Here is a 23,068-nt window from a genome sequence, read left to right as displayed (position 1 = left end):
CAATTGTATTTCCCTACGTTAACAATGAACCATCTGAAATTGAAATTTTAAAATTCTGCTTACAATAGCACCAAAAGAAAATAACATAGGAATTAATTTAACAAAGGAAGTTTAAGACTTGTCCACTGGACACTACTAAGCAATTGCTGAAAGTAATTAAAGACTTTTGAAAATGGAAAGACATTCCACGTTCATGGACAGGAAGGCAATGTGTTAAGATGGCAATATTCCCCAAACTCATTACAGATTCAGTTCCTACCAAAATCCCAGCTGTCCTTTTTTTGCAGAAATTGACAAACACATCATAAAATTCACATGGACACGAAAGGCACCCAGAACAGCCAAAACAATCTTTAAAAGAGCAAACGTGGATTTCGAAAGTGACTACAAAGTTAAATTAACCAAGACAGTGTGCTACCAGTAGAAGGACAGGCATACAGACCAATGGAATAGAACTGAGATTACAGAAAGAAATTTTTTTGGCCACCCCGCGTGGCTTATGGGATTTTTGTTCCCTGAGCAGGTATTGAACCTAGGCTCTCTGAAACACTGGACCGCCAGGGAATTCCCAAGAAACCTTTATATTAGTGGTCAGCTGATTTTCAACAAAGGTCCCACAAAGATTCCATGAGGATCAAAAACACAATGAGAAACTCATTAGGATGGCTATTTACCAAAACAAAACAAAGCAAAACAGGAGATAACAATTGTTGGCAGGATGTGTACTGCAGACAGGAATGCAGAATGGTGCAGCAGCTGCAGGACAAAATGGTGGTTCCTCAGAAAGCTTACACCCAGAAGAACTGAAAGCAAGGGATGGGACAGATATTTGGGCACCATTTTCACAGGAGCATTACTCACAGGGCAAAACTGTGAAGCTATAAATGGGAGAGAAAAATAAGAGAATCAGAAGACCAACTAGTCCAAGCGGTCATTATAGTTTTAAAGAAACTTGCCCAGATCTAGACAGCATGGGGTTCCAGCCTGAAAGGCCCTCCAAGTACACAATAAGACATGAAAAGAGTCTCATGTAAGACCCATCATCATAAAGCTTCAGACAAACGGTGAGGACAAAGAGAACCGAAGTTACCGACATACAATAAAGAATCAGAATGACTTTGGGTTCTCACTAGAAACACTGAAAGCTGGGACACAAGCAGGGGAGCGGGGGGCATGAACTTCAACACTCTGGGGGAAAAAAAGGACTTCCAACCTAGATCTCTAAACCCTGACAAACCATCAGTACCAAGATAGAATAAAAATATTCTCAGACTCAAGAAACGTTCCTCCTCCACATCTTTTCTCAGAAAGCTACTGGAGGATACGCACCACTACGATGAAGGACAAAACCAAGCAGGACGTCGTCTCCAAGAAACAGCAGGTGCGCCTGCAGAGAAAGGTGCAGTGCGGTCCCTGGAGGATGACAACGTAAGCGAGAGGCAGCGGAGGCGGCTGCTGTGGACTGCAAGGGCAGGCTCAAGGAGACGGACCTGACTCGTACGTCAGTGGGTAGACGGCACTGGTGCAAGAGGAGCATGCAGACAACTATGCACATGAAGGCGAGACACTAACCCAGGGAAACAGGGTGCACGGGGGGTGGGGAGAGACGGTAAAGTCGCCACAGTTCACCAAACATAAACAGGGAGCTGTGAACAGCCTACACAGACAGAGAATAATAAACTAAATATCGTCCTCATCAAAATGAAGACGGGACTCCATTTGGTGGACGAGGAGACGGTAAGCGCACCTGAGGGAGGGTGCGAGGAACGAGAGCTGAAGTTCACCCTCCGTAATGGGAAGTAAAATTCTTAGATTGACACAAAACTAAGAAACAGCAGCGCATGCACAGTATTTAGAGGCACAGCAACAGATACAACATGGTCAGTACAAACAGCTGACGGTGTTTGCCTCTAAGGAAAAACGGCAGGAGAGAGAAGGAACTGCCTTGTTTCAATGTATCTTGTAAACCTAGTCAGCTCTCTCTGTATGAATGACAGAAAACAAAATTTAAAAATGAGAGGGGGTATTACAGAGCACATTTCTCATCTGCTTTTGCCCTGGGCCCTCCCTATAACACCAAAGCTTCAGCAAGCAAATTAAAAATAAGAAAGCCTCAATTCTCCCCTTAACAATACAATCATGAGATAATAATGGCTAGTGAACGTTTATACAGTTTTTATGAACAAATATTATGAGAGCTATTCAAAACTGTAGGTTCACAGGAAAGAAAAGTTTAACAAATAGTTACAACGCATCCACTGACACGCTTCCGTTCTATCTTCTGTTCTACCTTAAACTATCATCAGATTTCAAGCTGCTGCTGTTTCAGGAGCTTGGTTCCCAGGTGATGGTTCCAGAAGAAAGTTAACACCAGTGATCTTTTTACCAAAGCTTCGCAAACTAAAATACACCATATGGAGTGGAAATATGTTCTGGCACGTACAGTGGGGTGACAGTGAGCGTGCACGCAGGCTGACAGCATCCGTCTGTGAAGCGAAGCCTTGGGTAGCGAGTGACAGGGCACCTACTGACGCTTTCCTTAGGTCCAAGCACACCTCACAAATATCCTACAGCGTATGGCCTCGTACAACGGACAGCTAGAAGTGAATCCTGTAGTACTTGTTTTCTGAACACATCACGTGTGTGAACCGTGAAAACAATACGTGTGAAACAATGGAAAATGGCCAAATTCTACGCTGATGAAGTCCACAGCTCAGCTGTGCTGACACCCCACGGAGGGGAGACACCTCCTAAAATGAAGACTGGGCTGAACGTCTCCAACTCCCTTCTCGGGAGGAACGTGACTTTAGCCAGCAGATGAAATACTCCAATAACTACTGAACACGTGGCCCCAAAGCATGATTCCAGCTCCTCCAAAGTGAAGCTGAGAGCGTACGAGTCTCTCTTCCCAACTGTGAAATGGGGAAGGAAAACTACGGCCAAAATCAGATCATTACTCTTATTCCCCAAGTCAGGTAGCTGACATTAGGAAGGCATTCTTTTTCATCACGTATTTCCTAGAGATTCAATTAATCTTCTTCTCAAATATAGCACTCACTCAATGAACAAACTCAGAAGACGATAACGTTTTTATTGCAGGACTAAACGCAACTTTTAGAAAACATTAAGCAAATTCCACGATGCTTTGTTAGTGCTATGGAATCTTGCCAAGCTGAAGACACCCCTATGCTCTCACAAAGTAACAAAAAAACCCTGTAATGACGTAAAAGAAATCTAGAATATTCAAGTATTCCAGTCAGCCACTTGGAGCCACACATAGCAGATACTGAATTTCCCAAACAACGGTAGGAGATTCTTTCCATGTCTTGTTTCATCTGGACACAGTCCCCAACCAAATTAAGGTGGGGCCGGAGCCTCTGGCCCTCACAGTGTGAGATCCCACGTGATTGTCTTGTCATAAACACAAAGAAACATGAAGTTTCCAATCCTTTCACTACAGTTTTTAAAGAACTAACAGCCTAGTTCTCCAAGCACTGTGTGTCTGCCAGATTTTTACAATAATGGCTGTAAAAGATGTGGGTCCATTTCCCTAGGCTCCCCCTCTCCTTTCGGCCCAGAATTTTTAGGAAGGATTTTAGGTAACATGAGATAATGGAAACTCTCATTCCTGTTCACAGAGGCTCTATCTCTTCTGTAGCTTCTTTTTAATATTTATATAATATTTCCTTTTTAAAAGGGGGTGGGGGGCTGATGGGGGGAAAGAAACCACATGACTGGGAATCTGGAAGAGAAGGTTCTAACCCTAGCTCCGCGCAGGGCCTTACCTGAACCAATCTCCGTGGAGGGGTCCCCAAGACTACCCCAGGTTTCATGATTCACCAGGAGGACTCACAGGCCTCAGCACAGAGTCACACTCCCATTTGTGATCATTACGGTAAAAGCGCACAAGGAAAATCAGCAAAGAGAAAGGGCGTGCGGGGTGAAGTCCACAGAAACCCGAGCCAGCTTCCCACTAGAGTCACACACTGAATTCCCCAGCCACAAGCTGTGACGCCGCAGGTGGAACGCCGGCCACTGGGAGAGCTCGCTGAGTCTGAGGGCAGGGTTTACGGGCTCTGGTCACCCAGGCACCCCCTGCCTAAGGCTCCGCAATCGCCAGACCCCCGCAGGAAAGCAGGCGGGCAGCCACGCCCAGGCCGGGCTGCAGCAAGAGACCCCCACCCCACCCCCAGCCCACTCTGTGGTAATGGTGGAAGACCCCACATCTAAGCTCCCAGGCCGCAGCCCGGGCCGCCCCTGCAAGCAGGCCCGCAGAGTGAGCTGCCTCCTGTGCTCATCTCTTTAGATCTCAGTTTCAGCACGTCACCTCCCCGTCGCCGGCTGCTACAGCGACCGTCGGACACGACCCCCGAATCCCACGGGGAAGACGGGGCCGGTCGTACGGCGCGGTGGTGCCGTGCGGAAGCAGGGGAGGGTCTCGCTGCTTCCCCGACAACGCTGGTGACGTCATCACCACCTAGCCACGCCCACAGCCGCCGCTGCTCTCCCGCTCATCTGCACGCTCCAGCTTTCCCTACCAGCCCGGTCAGTACTTCGCAGTGCGGCTCCCTCCTCCGTGTTCTCACCATCTATTCAAAGACCGGAAGGCTGAGGTTCATGAAATACAGGACTTAAACCCCCTGTTCTCACACACTGCCTCGTGTAAAACACACGTGAAGCCGCTGTAGTCTCCTCTGCTGCCTCTGTGCTACGGAAAGGCTCTCGGTATAACCGGGTGGTCTCGGCCACACTCCCTGCCGACCGCCCCCCAGGGTGCATGGATCACACTGTCTGCTAGCATGGACTATTTCCAGCACCATTATAAAGTCTTGTAGTGCTTAAAAAAAAGAAAAATTACAGGGGCCATGGTGAGAGCAACACTGGGGTCAGATGTGACTCTCAACAAAGAAAGATGCCCCCCCCAGGTGCTCCAGGCACCCCGACTGCCTGGAGCAGTTCAGTGGCCCACTTCCGTCACACGTGGCTGAGGGGCATCACGGCAGACGGCTCCTGTATATTTCAACATTCCGTCCCACATCGAGATGCCCAAGAGTCCGTAAGCTCTTTTGTGGAACGGGGTGGAGACAATGAAGAACAGGACTTCAGGCTGAGCCCTGACTTGCTAGCTGGGTGATCTCTCCAGCCACTTCCTGCCACCGGGCCTCTGCTGTCCCCGTGGACACAGTGACAGGCCAGACAAGCTGCTCGGTGAGTCCCATCCAGGCCTAACTTCCCAGGATTTTCCCATCACTTTCTCCCACAATGGAACTGAGGGGCAAAAAGGCTTAGAATTCATTTGGTGTAAGATTTCTCCGTCGTAGGTAAAATCATTGATGAGTGATTTTTCATTATTTTTTAAAATTTTGACTACGACAGAAACATCTGTGGACTCAAGTTGTCCTGGATGTGATAAGACACTGATCTCCTTGCACTGCAGACTTGGACATTGACACTGGCATTCCTGACCAGAAAGCTATCATTTCAAAGATGCTTTCCAGAATTATTACTTATATATTTCTATCCAGACTCATCCTGTAAAGGCTTCATTCAAACAAATATTTTCCAAGCCCCTAGTATACTAGGTGTCGTGCGTATACAAAATGTAGAACCGTATGAACCGAGAGAATGCTGAATCTTCCAACACCAAACACTTTTAAATATGCTTCTAAAATCGGTATGTGGCAGAGGACGTGCCTGGACGTCTGGGTGAGAAAGTCTGACTTTTGAGCAAGTGGAATGAAAGGGGGCCCCTGACACGTGATCTGGGTGAGATCTCCATCCACCGATCCTCTCACCATATATTCTTTCAGTCAAATTACCACAACAAAATAAGCAGTGCAAACCAAGATGTTAACTGAGAGGGAGTACAGGGGGAAAGAGCAGAAGAAAGGAAAAAAGTCTGAACTCACCGGGACTGTGGCAATCCTTTCTTACTGAGATCTGCCCTCACACGTTCTCCTACATGTCTGTAAATTTCCACTAAGCTGTTTATTGCTGCATCTCGAACCTAGATGTAAAAGAAGAGATCTTACAGCTGCTCTGTGTCATTCCCCAGCACTTCCTGCTGCGGACACAACAGGCTATACAACACCCCAAGTTTATCACCCACTCACCAGCGCGATTCTAAACACAACCCTTAAGGGGCATGGGACTAGACACAGCTGTGTGTGACAGCTTTGACTCTGTGGGCACCGTTCCAAAGAGGAGGAAAAAATTCAGACCCCATCCCTAGGTACCTGCTGAAGTCCACACCCCTTAGTTCTTTCCGTCCTTTAAGACAATGTCTGGAAACCAGACCACCTTTCCAAAATAGAAAACACTACAAATAAATGAATTATTCTAAAAATAAAACACCATGTAAAGCATTCTGGATGTAGGTCAAATAAGCAAATACTTAGGGAGCAACAAAAAAGGATGGTAGAGGCTACATGGAGACTGCGTTCAAGAAGCTCATAGCTCTAAAAGGGAGATGGGAAAAAAAGTCCATAAAGTCTACATTTAACACAGGGCAGGAAGTAATAAATGTTATACAAGAGAGTACAAAGAGCTCACATGGTTTAGGGAAGGAAGACAGCACACCAGGGGATACCAAGAAACAGTTTATGGAAGAGGAAGGAACCACGTAAAATGTAGTTAGAAACACAGCATTTTACCCGGGAAAGACGGAATGAGACAGGCTCCAAACAAGGTCAGCAGCCTGCGCAGAGGCATGAAAGCAGAGAAGCAAGGCATACGCTTCGGGAAGAGCAAGGCAGCGGGCTGGCCAAACACAGACAGGAAAAGAAAGGTCGCGATATGGAAGGCTCGAGAGACAGAATGGACTTAAAAAAAAACAGAACAGGGAACTTTGAATGTGGGCTGTGTGTACACCAAACATTACAGTTGTATCAATGTTAAATTTCTTGGATGTGAAAACATGTGATTACACAAAAATATCCCTGTTGTTAGCAGACACACACTGAAGTACCTAGGAGTAAAAAGATCGTGTGCTAGATACTTCCGAATGGTTCAAGAAAAAAGGTCTATTTCTGTGTGTGTGTGTGTGTGTGTGTGTGTGTGTACACATGTGTGTATACACGTTGAGATATAAGACAAATGTGACAAAAGTTAAATGGTAAATATGGGTGTTCACTGTACTACCCTTTCCATTTTTCTATAGGTCTAAAATTTTGCCAATACGAAGGTGGGAAGAAAAAAAGTTTTTAAATCCAATGGACTCAAGGCCAGACTGTGGGGTGCCCAGGGGTGCCGAGGGGAGGCGAGCCAGCAAAGACAAGAGAGCAACCACGACTGCAGATTTGGTCTCAAGCAATGAAATCAAAGAAACAGAGAGGAAAGAAGCAGGGGTACAAACAGTTTACAGCTCTGAACACTGCCAAGTTACCCTTTGAGGTAACAGTGGTATACGATAGGTAATTTTTACAATTTTCCCCCTTGTGATAGAAAAAGGCAAATTCTAGGTTCTTATTACTTCTCACCCAAAACCTGATGCTATGCACCAAACTGTGTGTGTGACCCACCAGCCCGGGAAACAATTCATATGTTGATGATGGCAGTTAGAGATAGGCCTGTAGAGAAGGTATTTAAGGTAAAATGAGGTCCTAAGAGTGGGTCCTGATAATAACAGGAGAGGCGTCTTTATAAGAGAGACGCCAGGCAGCTCCATGTGTCTGCTACCCAGGACGAGAACCCTCAGTGGAGTGCGGCCACGCCGACACCCTGTTCCGGGACTGCCCACCTCCAGAACCGCGAGAGACAAACTTCCGTGGTTTAAGCCTCCCAGTCTATGGTATTTTGTTACGGCAGCCTGAGCTGACTAACAGAGATTACCAGTTTATTTTGGAAAGGAAATAATTTCTGATGTTAGGAAACATTTCCATATTGAAACATGCACATCTTATAAAAGCAGTCAATGCCCTGTCTCGAGGATCAGTGACAAGTGCATCGCCGCTGCTTACTTTCTAGTGATGACGTCTGCGCAGAGTCAGAGCAGATCACACTGGGGACCCCCTTTAAAGAGCAATCGATACCCTGTCTGCTACTTACAAAGTCTGAGCTATGAAGAGTTTAAGGGACTTAGTGGAGAAATGACTAGCCTTCTAAGTGAAATAAGTCAGACAGAGAAAGACAAACACTGTAACATATCGCTTATATGTGGAATCTAAACAACACAACAAACTAGTGAATAAAACAAAAAAGAGCGAGACTCCCATATATAGAGAACAAAGTAGTGGTTGCCAGTGGGGAGAGGGAAGCGGGGAGGGGCAATATTGGGGTAGGAGAAATGGGGTTATTATGAGATTATATGAAATCATGTGTGAAGCTTTTGAAATTGTAAAGCCCTATAGAATTTAAAGAATCTTTCATTCATTCATCCAATCAATTAATAAAATTACTAGCCTTAGAGTCAAAGTAGGCCTGAGGACTTACTTGGCCATTTAGAGGCTGCATAACTTCGGACAAAGCCTTTAAACTCTTTCATCCATCCATTCACTTATACATCCTTACTGGAGTAAAACTGCTTTACAATGCTGTGTTTTAAACTCTTTTAGTCTCCGTTTTCTCCTTCGTAAGTGGAAGGCTGCTTTGAGGTTAAAAAAAATAATGGAAAGAGGGCTTCCCTGGTGGCGCAGTGGTTGCGAGTCCGCCTGCCGATGCAGGGGACACGGGTTCGTGCCCCGGTCCGGGAAGATCCCACGTGCCGCGGAGCGGCTGGGCCCATGAGCCATGGCCACTGAGCCTGCGCGTCTGGAGCCTGTGCTCCGCAACGGGAGAGGCCACAGCAGTGAGAGGCCCGCGTACCGCAAAAAAAAAAAAAATAATAATAATGGAAAGAAAAAAAATGGATTCAATTCAACAAATGTTTGACTGCCTATTACGCGCCAAAGTGGGGGCGCTACACGGCCCAGGCAGGTAACATGATGCGTGGAGCAGGGTGGGTGCACGATGACCAATGGCCCCGGCCCGGGACCCGCTGGCGGGGGAAGGGGGATGCCCAGCCTCGGGCAGGCGGCCGCCAACATGTAGCCGTGGGGCACAGGTACGGCTCTGCCCTACCTCCACTCTTCTGCGGAAACTCAGAAACGCACCTCCCAAAGGTCAACTCGCAAACCCAAACTCCACGCGTGAAATGAAGTCATCCTGCAGACACGTGTATGTGCACAGACACAGGCCAGCGGTTTGTGCCCCGTGTTTATAGGCATAAAGCACTCAACACAGTGGCCTGTGGAACTGGTATTATCTCCATCTCTCAGACCAGCAACCTTAGCCTTTACATAGCTATTCCTCAGGCTTAGAAAGCTATAGGGCCAGGGAGCATCTGAGGGTGTAAACGACCCTTGAGTCAAGAATCACAGAAGACGGATTGTCTGTGGCACTACAAAGTATCGCAGCCCAACTGAGAAGGGGCGTCCCCTCAAAGCAAGTCGGTTCAGGCTGAAGGGACCATGCAGTGCTCCCCCCACAGGCCGCCACGGGGGCCCCACGCGCTTCTGCCCACCCGCAGGCTCGCCACGCAAAGGACCCCAAGAGCTCAGGCCACCAGGACAGCAAAAGACCAGGGCCCCGTACATTAAGCTCCATCTGCCGGGCCCTGGCCGAAGGCTTTAGAGAGCCTGAGGCCTTCAAATCTACGACCTCGCTCACCGGGCCACTGCTGACTGTGACACAGAGGAGGGCGGAGCCTGGCGGGCTGGCCACCTGCCGAGGTCCACGGTCACCTCACTGCACCACGCTGCACCCCAATGTGGGAACCAGGAACGGGCTCCCTACACAGTGGAAACTCCAGGGGGAAATTCACCCCCAGGGACAGGGAGGGCACCCGGAAACCCACTCGAGGCCAAAGCCACCCTGCCCCCGCAGCCACCGGCCCACAGAGAGGATGTCTCAGACCCGCCCACTCCTCAGGTGCCAGTCAAACCCTCTGCGGGGGCTTCCTTCCCCTGCCCCTACCCCCCTAAGCCCAGCCAGCCAGCCAGCACAGGGCCAGCTGCGGAGAGCTCTGAGATCAGCGCCGGCCCCTCAGACACCCCGAGATGCTTCTAGACTCTGAAGATGCGGATCAAACTCCTCAGCAAAACAGATGGCAGGCAGCGGGGGGAGGCCCTGCGGAGGCGACCGCTGCCTGCCCTAGGCCAGCTGAGCAGCTATGAAGTCAGAGGTCTGCAGGCAGAACTGGAGTTCTCCTTATCTGACAAAGAGGCTCCCCATCGAGCACGTGTCTCGGATGCCCCGGCCCCGTCCTCCCTGGCCCTGTTCTCGGCTCGGGAGGTAAAGTCTCCCGAGTGTAAATCCACCCCATAACCCTGGTCCCTTCCCTGACAACGGGCTAACACCGCAGCACGGGATGCGGCTCTCACAATGAGATACGACAGAGAACCTAAGCAAAGCTTCCGGAAGATGCCCGTCCACTCTGCGAAAGAGGGTAAACGCAGGGACACTCCGGGAAACGTGCACATGGACTGGGCGCTTAATGATATGAGAGAATCAGGCATTCTTGAGGGACAGGAGGTGATAATGGTGTTAAGTTTATGTGGGGGGCTTGGTGGGGTGGAGAGCCCTTACCCTTTAGAGTATTTAAGAATTAAATGAACCAATGTCTAAGATTTCCTTCAAAATAATCTACATTTTGCTTCCAAACAATGGGGTGGGGGAGGGAAAAAGATGAAAGTAAACTGGCCTCGTCTGGTCCGCTGCTGAGGCCAGAGGACGGGCCCGAGGGGATGCTGTACGTCACTTCTACCTACATTTGAACCTTCCAATCTAGAAAAGCTGAAAACAGGAGAGGCACACAGGAGCACCAGGCTTTCATCTGCCAGGCACGCGGGACACGCGTGCAGCTGGGCTGTACCACGCAGGGCCCGCGAGCAGAGCTGCGGAGGACAAAGCCCAGGGGGTGGGCAGCCCAGCAGACGTGGAGCGGGACGCGCAGTCCTGGGGGCATCACTGAGCCGATAACAGGCCCTGTGGCCTCCCTACCTCGGGCCCCCCCCATACGCGGGATGATGCATGTCCCCCGCTGCTCTGGTGATTCTGAGTTGGATTTTGAGTTACTTTCAGCGGCCAAAAGCATCCTGAGCCGCACAAAGCCTGGGCATGGGCGCCCGCTCTGAGAAGCTGAGTCACTCTGCACTCAGACCAGTATCAAAGGACTCACAGCCTCTGGGGCAGGAGTGTTTGTTGGGCTCAACACACACACACACACACACACTCTCTCTCTCTCTCTCTCTCTCTCTCTCTCACCCCCACAGAGGACTGAGAGCTGGAAGCCGACCACAAGGTCAGGGGCCCAGTGCAGTGACACCACCAGCAACACACACAACCGTCCTCTCCGGCCTGAGGCATCCATGGCTAAGAGGGGAACACCGCTCAAGCAGCCATGGGGAGTCTCCTCAGTCCTAAGGCCACTGGAAGGCAGTCCTGGGACGATCAAGAGGAGACAGGGGTAGTCCTGACCCTCAAGGTTCAGAGACCAGCAGGAAAGACTGACGAGAAAATGAAAATAAAGTCAGGAGCACAAGCACACGCGACATACACACGCACCCTGGAAGGAGGGATGATTAAGTGGGTCATTCAGCATCAGAGGAGCGGGCGTGGAGCCCCCGGGTGCGGGGAGGTGAGGCCCGCGTGTCTGTGTCTGCACACACGCGCACACGTGCCGGTAAACACTCCTAAGGACTCCGCGGATGCTCAGTGTGGGAAACTGGCTACAGGCGCTGCCAACCCGGACGGCTGACAGCCGCCCACTGAGCCCGGCCTCGTGCACCCCGGCACGCTGCCTCTCTGAGGCCGGCGGGGATGCTCACATCGCCTGTCAGGCCAGTGCAGGCACCCGAGTGAGGAAGAAAGAGCCTCGACCAGCCCAGCTGGCTCTCCTGCTCTACCGAAGGGCCACGTGGTAGCAGTGACAGCCTCAAGGAGTGACCCCCATGAGGGACTTTTTTCCACAGAAAACAAAGTGGAGACAAGACGTTAAGGGGGCAAAAAGGCAAAATAGTCCATCTGGTAATTCAGAATCTTTTTTAAAAGTAGCTTCAGTTAGGGACTTCCCTGGCGGCCCAGTGGTTAGGACTCCACGCTTCCAATGCAGGGGGTGCAGGTTCGGTCTCCGGTCCGGGAACTAAGAGCCCGCATGCCGCAGCGTGGCCAAAAAATTAAAAAATACAAAGTAGCAGGGGCTTCCCTGGTGGCGCAGTGGTTGAGAGTCTGCCTGCCGATTCAGGGGACAGGGGTTCGTGCCCCGGTCCGGGAAGATCCCACATGCCGCGGAGCGGCTGGGCCCGTGAGCCATGGCCGCTGAGCCTGCGGGTCCGGAGCCTGTTCTCCGCAACGGGAGAGGCCACAACAGTGAGAGGCCCGCGTACCGCAAATTAAAAAAATAAATAAATAAATAAAAAATAAAAAAAACAAAGTAGCTTCAGTTATTTTCAAATTGATGCTGAACATAAAGTATGATCCAGGAAATAAAAATATCTAAAACTCAAATTTCCAACGCCAGATACTTTCAGTGAAGGCTGGATAGAGGATGCACGGAAAGAAGCAAGTGGGTGCAGGTGAGGGAGAGCAGGGACACAGGCCGGCGGCGAGCGAGAAGCGGAGGAGCGGCCGGCGACGGGAAGAGGAGCGCAGCAGGGCACCAAAGAGGAAGCGGGAGACACAGCCGGGATCAAGGGCAGAGATGCAGAGGGAGAAAGGATGCGGGCACGGGAGGTTCTGCGACCCGAGGGCCCTCGGGGCTGAGCTGGGGGCGCTGGAGGCAGGGCAGAGTCGTCTGCGGAGGGCACTGTAGCCGCCGCCAGTCAAGACGGACAGTGAGGCGCTGCCCACCACGTACCGTCGGCCCCTGAACACTGCGCGGGGAGGGGGGCCGCCAACCCTCCAGGCGTCCACAGATCTGCCGGATCCAGAGCACCGGGGGCCACACAGCACCGCGGTGTTTCCTACTGAACAGCCACCTACCAGTGCACCTGCGCACTCCGATCCCATGCCGTCCAACGGGCAGGTGTACGTTTCTTTTGTGAGTTACTGTTCCTATTTCCAGCCCCTCATCTAACCAGGTGTGTGAGCCAACATGACAAACAGGGCTCTGGGTGATAACCAGAACTGACCTGGGAGAGAAGTGGCACTTCCGGGGCCCGGGCTGCCTGCTCACTGCTCAGCAAAGCCCCACCCACCGACCCTGACACCAGGGAAGGGGTGCTTTGACGTTTTTGGGTTTTGTTTTACTTTACATAAAATAACATGCACAGGTCAGTCTGAAGCGTTTCCACAGTTACATGCACCAATGTGGCCACCGCCCAAAACAAAACATGGGCCCTCTCTGTCACCTCCGAGAGGCCCCCACAGGCCCTATCCGGCCCACCTCTCCCACCCCAGAAGGGGGCCACTGCTCCGCCATCAGCATCGCTCCCTCCCCACGCCCACCCCTCTAGCTGCAGAGATGGTGACCAGAGTGACCTTCTCTTGGAGGCTGGTCTGATGACATCACTTTACAGGCTAGTGAGGGCCCATCCCAACGTGGAGGAGAGGGCAAAGCGGGCCCCCATCCACCAAAGACGCTGATAAATGCTACTGGGCACTAACGCCCATCACCTCAACCAACACCCGGAGCTCTAGAGAGAGAAATAAAGTCCCACCCAGAACCAAAATGCACCCTCACTGTCTACAGCCAATGATTTCTCTTTCTCACTAAATACACTCACCTGGCTGTTTGGATCTCCGAGCAGGTTACATATATGTGGCACGATCTTGCTTAGTGTTAAGGTATGTGCTCCAGAGCTGAAAACAAAAGCAGTGCTTTACTGTTGGTGGGAAGAGAGGAAAGCTCGCTGCCTCTCCGCCCTCTCACCCCTTCCTTCCCTCCCTCCCCGGGCGCATCGCCACCTCCCACCAAGGCTCGCCCCTGACCCTTCCCCCTCTGCTTCCAAACTAAATGCACACCCGCACGGCCCCTCCGCACAGTTCTAAACTGTGAGTGCCTCCCCCCGGCTCGGGGTCCCTCCACCTGGTCCAGCCCTTCGCTGCCAGGCCGCGGCCGCAGCCTCGCCCACGTGGGGTCCTGTCGTCTTGACACTGCCATGCGTCACGCGGTGGCCCCTACTCTGGCCAACTCAGTGCACTCAGCCACCCGGCAGGCTCCCGGGGTCCTCTCCTAATCGCCCTGCTGTGCGGCTCTCTGCCACACCAGACGTTCAGTTAATAACCCCTTGAAGACAGACTGCAATAAACGGCTGAGAGAACGCCACCTGAATGCTGCCCTGCTGGAGGACAGCTCAGCTATCTCCAGCTGTTCACTGCCATAAACTAAACGCTGTCACATACACCCTTTGTCAACAGGACTCTCCCTGATTCCTTCCTGAGTACTCTCTTAGGACAAATTCTTAGATGTGGAACTACAGTAAGCAAAGGCTAGAAACATTTTTTAAAAGCTTCAGAGACCAGGGACTTCCCTGGCAGTCCAGTGGTTAATACTCCGTGCTTCCAGTGCAGGCGGCACAGGGTTCGATCCCTGGCTGGGGAACTAAGATCCTGCATGCCACGTGGTGCAGCCAAAAAAAAAAAAAAAAAAGCTTCAGAGACCAAATTTAATGGTCCCGAAAAGTCTAGCACATTAAGAGAGAAAAACTTATAAGGTAATATAAACGTTACAATCTCCATTTTGTTTTTAAAAATAATAAAACTCTAAAGGCTGGAACAAAATGCTACATGTTAACAGTAATTATCTGAAGATGGCAGAATTATAGACAATAATCATTTTCTTCTTTATGTAAATTTTCTGTGATATACACAGTATTACTTTCGTAATCAGAAAAGGTGATTTGTAATTTTTAATTTTAAAAAAGGCTCTCCTACAAATAAGCACTTAAAAAAATGTTCAACATCAACAGTCATTAGGGAAACACAAATTAAAACCGCAATGACACAGCACTACACGCATATCAAAATGGTTAAAATTAAAGACAGTGGTAACATTCAATGCTAGCAAGGAAATGAAGAAACTGAATCATTCATACACTGTTGGTGGGAATGCAAAATGATACAGACAACTCTGGAAAATAGTTTGGCAGTTTCTCTTAAAAGTTAAGATGGGACTTCTCTGGTGGTGCAGTGGTTGAGAGTCCGCCTGCCAATGCAGGGGACACAGGTTCGTGCCCCGGTCCGGGAAGATCCCACATGCTGCGGAGCGGCTGGGCCCGTGAGCCATGGCCGCTGAGCCTGCGCATCCGGAGCCTGTGCTCCGCAACGGGAGAGGCCACAACAGTGAGAGGCCCGTGTACCGCAAAAAAAAAAAGAAAAAAAAAAAGTAGAGATGAATCTACCAAATGACCCAGCAATTGCACTCTTGGGCACTGACCCAAGAGAAATGAAAACTTCTGTTCATGCAGAAACTGGTACATGTGTGTTCACAACAGCATTATTTGAAATAACCAAAAACTGGAAATATTCAAATGTCCTTCAACGGGTGAACTGTTAAACACACTATGATACGTCTATACCAGGGAATTCTACTCATCAATAGAAAGGAACAAACTACTGTTCAGGCAACAACATATATGCAATCTCAAGGGAATAACGCTGAGAGGGGGAAAAAAAGGTCAATCTCAAACGGTCACATTCTGTGTGATTCCATTCATAAAATAACGAAATCGCAGAGCTGGAGAGCACATGAGTGGCAGCATTGGGGCGCCTGGGGCGACGTACGGGTCTGCACCTTGAACATGGCAGTGAGTTACCCAGAGCTGCACCCGTGAGAGCTATGCACACACGACACGCGTGCGTCCTGGAAGAACCTGAACAAGCTCTGTGGATCATATCTACACCAGCTTCCTGGTCTGGACCCTGCACTACAGACACGCAAGACGACAGGTGGGTGCGCAGCACCTCCCAGGACGTTTCCCTACAACTTCCTGTAGATTCGTGATGATTTCAGAATTAACAGTTACAGATACAAAAGCTCAGCCGAGGACACCCTGAGGCCCCACCAGACTTACGTGTTGAGTGTGGCGACCAGGCAGAGACACGTGCCTTCCCGGGTACGGAAGTTCTTGTGCTTGAAGCCTCCCAGCATCCGGTCCCACACGTACTGCAGGCGCAGAGGACGGGGGCGGGGGGGGGGGGTAAGAGGAGAGAGGGCAGCTTCTGCAGCCCTGTCTAACGCGGGGCCCACGTCGCAACAGGTGCCAAAGCCCTCCCCACCTCCACCAGCTCATTTTGCACCCCCAAGAGCTTGCTGGAAAATGGTAACTTATGCTCGTATATCAAGTTAAAAACGGTCAAAACACATTTCTTTATACAATTGCGTTTAATTCTCCCGACAACCCTGAAAGGGAGGTGAAACTGTCCCCATTTTATGGGTGAGGAAAATGAGGCCCAAGGTCACATACTGACACTGCTCTCTCAGCTTGAACAGCTGTGCCCACCCCATCCACAAGCCAAACACCTGCTCAGCTTTTCAGGCCAATGCAGGCTTTACCTTTCCTGGGAAGGCTTTTCCTGATGCCTCTCTGCCCCGTCGCCCCACCCCGCAACAATGGACAGCTGGACCCCTGTCTGTCCGTCCCGGCAGCCCCAGCTCACCAGCAGACAGGGACCAGGGCTGCAGCCAGGCCTCTGAGTGCCAGGACACCACAGCTGCATCTTTTCAGAGACGCGCAGTCAGTTATGCAAATGAGCTCAACTCTAATGGATCAAACCAAGCACTCGTTACCCGTGTTAAGTCCACTAACTTATTCAAAGGTATACCTTCTGCTGTTTATTGTTTAAAGATCCTATGGGGGGAGGAGGGGCCAGGTGAGACGCCATGAAAGTATTCCTCTGAAACCCCCTGGCGTGCTGCGGGAGGAGCGCCCCGCCCCCGCCCGGCCCCCGCCCGGCCCCGCCTCACCTGGGGGTTAGCAGCCTGATCCATGATCTTCAGCAGCAGGGCCTGGTCTTGCTCCCTCACAGAGTCTTTAGCGTCGCCCAGTCTGTCTATCAAGCTCGGCAGCACTGGAAATTAAAATGCAAACGGATCAAATGAAAACCTATTCTGGTGGCCTGCGGTCACCAACTGTGGATATTTCAATTAACAAGATATTTCGAAATCCTGGCCTAAATGATGCACATCACTCTAAACCCACCAACCCCTGTAATTCTACCCTTCCTGCTCAAATCCATCCACGGGAGCTACCAGGCGAATCTGCAGAAATCCTTTGCATGGACACACTGTTTGTCTTCTTCCTTACCCCACCTTCCTCTAGGCAGCTTCCAGCATGTTTTTAAGCTGCTGAAATGCTATTAACATGGATGTCGATGGAAGACCTTGGCAGGAAAGAGTCAACACAAAAGGAAATCCAGGTTAGACAGAGGGGCTCCAGCGCGTCTGCTCGGGGGGAGTGGGGAGGAGAGCGGGGCAGGAACAGGCATTATGGCTCAATCTGTTTTTACTTTTACATCACATCCACCCAAGCTCATCAGACAGAATGCAGCTCTCCGCCCTTCCTCCGCCATTCCTCCGCATGGCTGGGGGCGGGCCATCATTGCTGCTCCAAGGGCACCTGGGTATCAGAGGTCAATTTTCTTTGCTTCTTCTAAACGTCTATAAACATTTCTTTTACAAGAGATAGCCCTGAACAATTCAGCTAATTTAGGGGGAAATGGAACGCTACTAAAACATCCAATTCCTCAGAGGGATTTTTTATTTGCAGGTGGGCGGTTTGTACCAGAGTGGGAAGAGCTCATGACTTTATCTAAAGGTGCACACTGACCAGACGGTTAACAGAAGAACAAATACATGTGTACCAAATGAAACCGAGAAACTCTACAAGGAAATGCCTGCACAGAGACGCTTAGTGTTTGTATTGTCATCATCAAAGCCCAGAGGTCGGGAATTAAATCATCTCTTAATGTACGGTACCCGGGGTTATTTTATTTTATTTTTCTGACTTACTGCTCTCCCTTCAAAATAAGAGTGATCATTTACCACACACTTGAAATGACATCTACAACCAAAGTGGAAACAGTCATAGCAACAAAAATCTGTTAACAATACAGCTGCATCGGATCTGCAGGACTCTCAAAGAGAGAAAGCGATGCCTCCCAAAGGGAAGGGTCAGGGACAAGGAGGGCTTGGTTGGCACCACAGCCTGATGGCTAACTGGAAGAAACCAAAGTAATAGTTGGTACTAGAACAGGGAGGTGGAAGAAGCCAGCAGAAAGGTATGGGGGTGGGGTGCCAGCAGGGGTGCGGAGGTGGCAGATCCGGCCACGCCCAGGAGGGGGGCGAGGGCAGCAGGGCAGCCGTGACATCTAAAGATGCAGGAGGAGGTGGGGGCGGGCTGGGGGGTGGGGGACTAGAGGGTAAGGGTGGAAGGCGGGTACAGCCAAGTGAAGCTTTGGCGAGAGCCAGCGAGGGCCGGGGGCTGGAGGAGGAGAGAGCTCACCTGTGCCGATCTGTGCCTTGAACCGATCCTGCAGCCGGGTGACCAGCGAGGACAGGATGTCCATGCCCAGGAGAACCACCTGCAACGGCAAACAGCGGGCCCCCGTCAGCGGCCGACGGGGGGCGCGGCGCCCTCGCCCGCCGGCTCCCGGGGCGCCTCCGCATCTCTGGCTCAGACGCGGCCCGGGAGCCGGAGCGTGCGCCGACCCGCAGGGTTAAACCGGGTGTCAGGAGGGGGGCCGCCTGCCAGAAAGGGCTGTTTACAGCGCTAACACGAAATAGTCGGTGGCGAGACACGAATCAATCCCCACCGCCTCGGCCTGAGTCCCGGGCGCCCGCCCTCGAGAGTAGGAGCGCGCGCTGCGGCCCCGCCCCCTGCAGGCCCCGCCCCGGCGGAGAGCACATATGCATATCAGCTCGCAGCTGGCGCGTGGCCTTCTGGGTAACACTGAGCGGCCCCTCTGCGACCTTCCGAAGCCTCCGAAAACGAGGAGTTGGTGGCGAGCTTCGGGAGCCGAGATCAGCAGAGGTGCGCCGGCTGCCGGGCGGCTGCGGTGGAATGCTCGGGTTAGTCGCCACAAGCCTATCTGGTGTTGGTGCCTGCTTCTCGCGGCGCGGAAAGTTCTAGCGCTAACCATCCTTTTCTTGGGGTTGCGCTACTGTCCGATGAGCGCGTAGCGAGGACAGTACTGCTAACACCTATGCAACACACTCGCACCAGGTAGAGCTTCGCTTTACTTTGGTGCAATTTTTGGAAAAAAGAACTTTCTCTTTTCCACGAGGTCAAAGTTCAAGAGCAGTTTTTCCAAGCTGCATAAAAGCGGCTGTAAAACTGTTTTTGTCTCACGGGGGCGCTAACAGCTTCAACAGAGTTCAGATTTCTTTGTTTCTTCTTTCGGGGGAGCTTAACTAACTACTAGTAGACAACGCTTCTGTGTTGTGTACGCTCATTTTGAAAACACTTCTGAACTTACTGAAAAATACCTCAGATAATAAGAATCATGAGTTTCTGTAATTCCCTGCTCCTGCGTTTCGCAACCAATGAAAACGAAAACGTTAGGTTTTTGATAGTTTTAAATCCACCGCTTCGAAAGGAAGTAATCCAAGTTCGCCCACTGGTCACCACAGTACGTGCACTGTTCTCGCAAGGAATTAGCAACGTCAATATGTTAAGATACAGTTCTTAACATTTCTTAGAGAAACACCTGTCGTTCGACAGGTTTTGTGTTTGTGATGGTCCGGGGGAAAACACTTTAAAACAATGACTTATGAACTATAGACGACTAGGTATCGGATTTTCATTTTTCTTCCGCAGAATACACCGTAGAGGTGGAGGGGGGTAACTAGCCGTACGATGAGAAAAGCCTCAGAAACAGTATCTCCACCAAATGAACAAAGTCAACATCAACAGCCACAAAATCACGTTGGCAGGACGTATCCTGCACATGTGATTAAAAGGTCTGTAATCGTTCGCTTAGAAACTCACAAGCCCACATCCGATCCCAATAGACATTCTACAAGATACCTAATCAGTACACTTCAAAACACTCGAAGTCGTCAAAAACAAGTCAAATCATCACAGCCAAAAGGAGTCTAGCCGACACAATAAAGGGGAGTGTCATATCCTGGGTCAGATCCTGGGATGATAAGGACGTCAGATAAAACTTACATAAGACCTGAACAAACCTGAACAAACAACGGACATTAGTTAATAATAATGTACCAGTATTTCTTTATTCAGTTTAAGAAAGAAACCACACCAGTGTTAGAGATGAATGATACATAATGGGATTTTTCTGTCAATCCAAATGTTCTAAAAATTTAAGTTTATTTTATAAAAAGAGCAGCCTCTCAATTATCTGGAACCGGCTTTTTCCTGATGAAATCCTAATCATCTGTCTGGATGCACTCCTGGTTGGAGGGGGGAGTGTTCCTCGTGGCAGAACTATTAATACCTGCCTTAAGTATAATCCCTCAAGACTGAGCTGCATGAGGACTACGGCCTTTACAGATATGCCAGCCCATGTCGGTTTACCTACTCGTAGAATTTGGGAGAAACAGACTTTAAGCTTTTCCAGGATCAAGGTTTGCTAGCAGGTCCAACCACGGCAGCCCTGGCTAAATCCTAGACAGCAACGTTCCCCAACCGTCCCACCCAGAGACACTGGCGAATCCAAAGACTGTCCGGGAAGACGAGGCTGACTGATGCAGCCGAGCTCCAGAGCACTAGGACCGCAGAGGCTGGAGCACAGTCCAGGCACCCTCACAGCAGAATCAACCACCGCACACACTTGTCCAGTTCTCCCTTAGTCACAGCCCCGGTGGGGCAGGGAAGGAAGCGCTACCATGCATGTTTATCTTCACAGCTCAGGACCTTCTATGTTCCTGTTTCCCTAGTGAAGAGAGGGGTAAATGAATGAAGGCATTGCCTAGAAGACCACTCTAATTAGGAGCCGTGAAGTCTCTGTGGCTCAGTTTTCTGACCTGTTAAATGGGGGAAACAGTAACAGCTACCTCGTAGGGGAAAGGGCCAGACCATTCACCTGCTGGCTGTTAGCACCGGAGCACTGTCACTGCCCCTGCCAGAGGAAATAGGTACTGATTCAGGTCAGTGGAGGCCACGCCTATGAGTCCCGGGGACAGGGACTGGGCTGGCTTTCCAGAAGGGGTTTCACTGCACAAGGCTAATAAGTTTGAAGACCTAGCCTCACACCAGAGGAAGAGAAGACCTCCCCGCAGAGAGAAGAGCACATGGGGTGGGACGAGGGGAACGGGTGCGGGGGAGGGGCCCGGGAGGAAGCTCGGGAAGGGCCGCAGATACGTCTTGAACACAGTGGGGGAGCCACGGCAGAGCTGGAATGTGAAGGGGGAGTGACAGGGCCCTGTGCCCACCATGGGGAAGATGGCCAGGAGAGAGGGGACAGCGGCAGAGAGAGGGCCCGGCTCCCACCACCCACTCTGCCCGTAGTTGTCAACTCTGCATGACGCTGGAGCACCTCCTCCAATATTCTATTTAATTTTCTGAGTTTATGCTTGTGTCCCCAGCTAAACTCCTTGAATGTAAGGAATACCATGCCTTGTATTTCCTCGAAGTTTCTGTAACATATAGCACAATACCGGGTTCATGGTAAGTGACCAATACAGCCCTACTTTATTGACTAGTGATGAATTAGAACAGATGTGTTCTCAAGGTCCAACACAGTTCCTTTATCCTATAACTTTTAAAAGATGCTTTTAAAAGGAGGTAATAATGGCTAAGTAACTCAGACAACCCCTCATGCTAAAAACAACCACAAATGCTGGATATCATATAAAAGAACATCTTCTTGGAAACATCAGAGAACTAAGAAGGCACAGAAGAACTACCAGCTCACAAAACATAAGAAAAGTAAAATCCGGAGAGATGAGCCTACAGCAAATGGTCTACTTTTGCCCTAGGGCCATTTATACACTGGGACGGGGCAACCAAGACACTGAGGATTACTTGTGACAACCACTTGGATCTAGAACATGCACTCCAGAGCCCTCAAAGACTAGTGACCCAGATAAACCCCTATACCTTGGGTTGGAAATCCAAATGGCTATACACTTGGAGAGTGAATTGGAAATAAAACAGCCTCCAGATGTACTGCAGGCCAGCTTCCAAGAATCTGGGTGACCCCGAAAAATGCCAATCCCTCACAGCAGATAGAAATGATCTTATTAGATTGCTGGTGCCCTAAAGCCCCTGGCAGATAAAAACACAAATCATTTCTGGATTGTCTAGTCCTCAATTTACTTCTGTAGACAATTCGCAAATACAGTGTCCAAAACACAACCAAAGACAACCAGGTACACAACTAGCAGAAACAAAGATCCATATGAACTATGCGTATGAGAATAATTAGAAACAGATGTTAAAATAACAATTCTTACTATGTATAAGAAAACAAAACACATGATTAAAATTGGGGAGAGAGAAATCCAAAATTAAGTACTCGATGGATGGGCTTAAAAACACACTAGATATAGACGAAGGGAGAAGTAAACAGGAAACTGAGTCTGCAGAAGAAAATCCAGAACGAAGCCCAGAGAGACGAAAGGATGGAAAATTCAAAAGAGGAGGCAAGAGACCAAAGATAGAGAAAAATAGAACTAACGTAGTTGAAAAGGAGCTCAAAAGGAGAGGTCAGCAACGCTAGGCAAGAAGCAATAGCGGACACCCATCTGGGTCACTACTATCCCCCAAAAAATAGAAACAGAAAACAGAAAACAACTGTGGGTGAAGATGTGGGGAAACTGGGACTCTTGTGTGTTCACTGCTGGTAGGAATACACAGTGGTGCAGTCCCCGTGGGAAAGGGTGTGCAGGTCCCCCAAATTAAACACAGAATCACCGTATGATCCAGCAATTCTACTTCTGGCTATAAACCCAAAAGGAGTGAAAGCAGGGATTCCAACAGATACTTGTACACTCGCTCTGAGCGACATTATTCACAACAGCTAAAAGGTGGAAAGAGCTGAATTTTGATCCAAGTATCAAACCAAGCATCACACTTGATGAAATACTGCAAGTTTTCCCTTTGATATGGGGAACAGGACAAAAACATCCATTCTGCAATTTCTTTTCAACACTGGTCCTAGCTAAAGCTTTATGGCAAGAAAAAAATTA

The 23,068-nt window shown here is 50.0% G+C and overlaps 1 protein-coding gene across 3 annotated transcripts in view; it reads right to left on the bottom strand.

Moving 5' to 3' along the window:
* Positions 1 to 23,068, bottom strand: part of CLASP1 (cytoplasmic linker associated protein 1) — a 268,761-nt gene that overhangs the window by 162,553 nt on the left and 83,140 nt on the right. For all 3 annotated transcript variants that reach the window (XM_081241674.1, XM_081241676.1, XM_081241675.1), the window contains 5 exons: positions 18,420 to 18,498; positions 16,883 to 16,986; positions 15,990 to 16,081; positions 13,701 to 13,776; positions 5,910 to 6,007 (listed from right to left, as the gene is read on the bottom strand). In XM_081241674.1, the coding sequence (XP_081097800.1) occupies positions 5,910 to 6,007; positions 13,701 to 13,776; positions 15,990 to 16,081; positions 16,883 to 16,986; positions 18,420 to 18,498 (449 nt within the window). The remainder of the gene's footprint in view (positions 1 to 5,909; positions 6,008 to 13,700; positions 13,777 to 15,989; positions 16,082 to 16,882; positions 16,987 to 18,419; positions 18,499 to 23,068) is intronic.

This window comes from Mesoplodon bidens (genome assembly GCF_964165515.1).
Source record: "Mesoplodon bidens genome assembly, chromosome: 8".
NCBI lineage: Eukaryota > Metazoa > Chordata > Mammalia > Artiodactyla > Ziphiidae > Mesoplodon > Mesoplodon bidens.
This window is presented reverse-complemented; position numbering and strand designations above follow the sequence as displayed.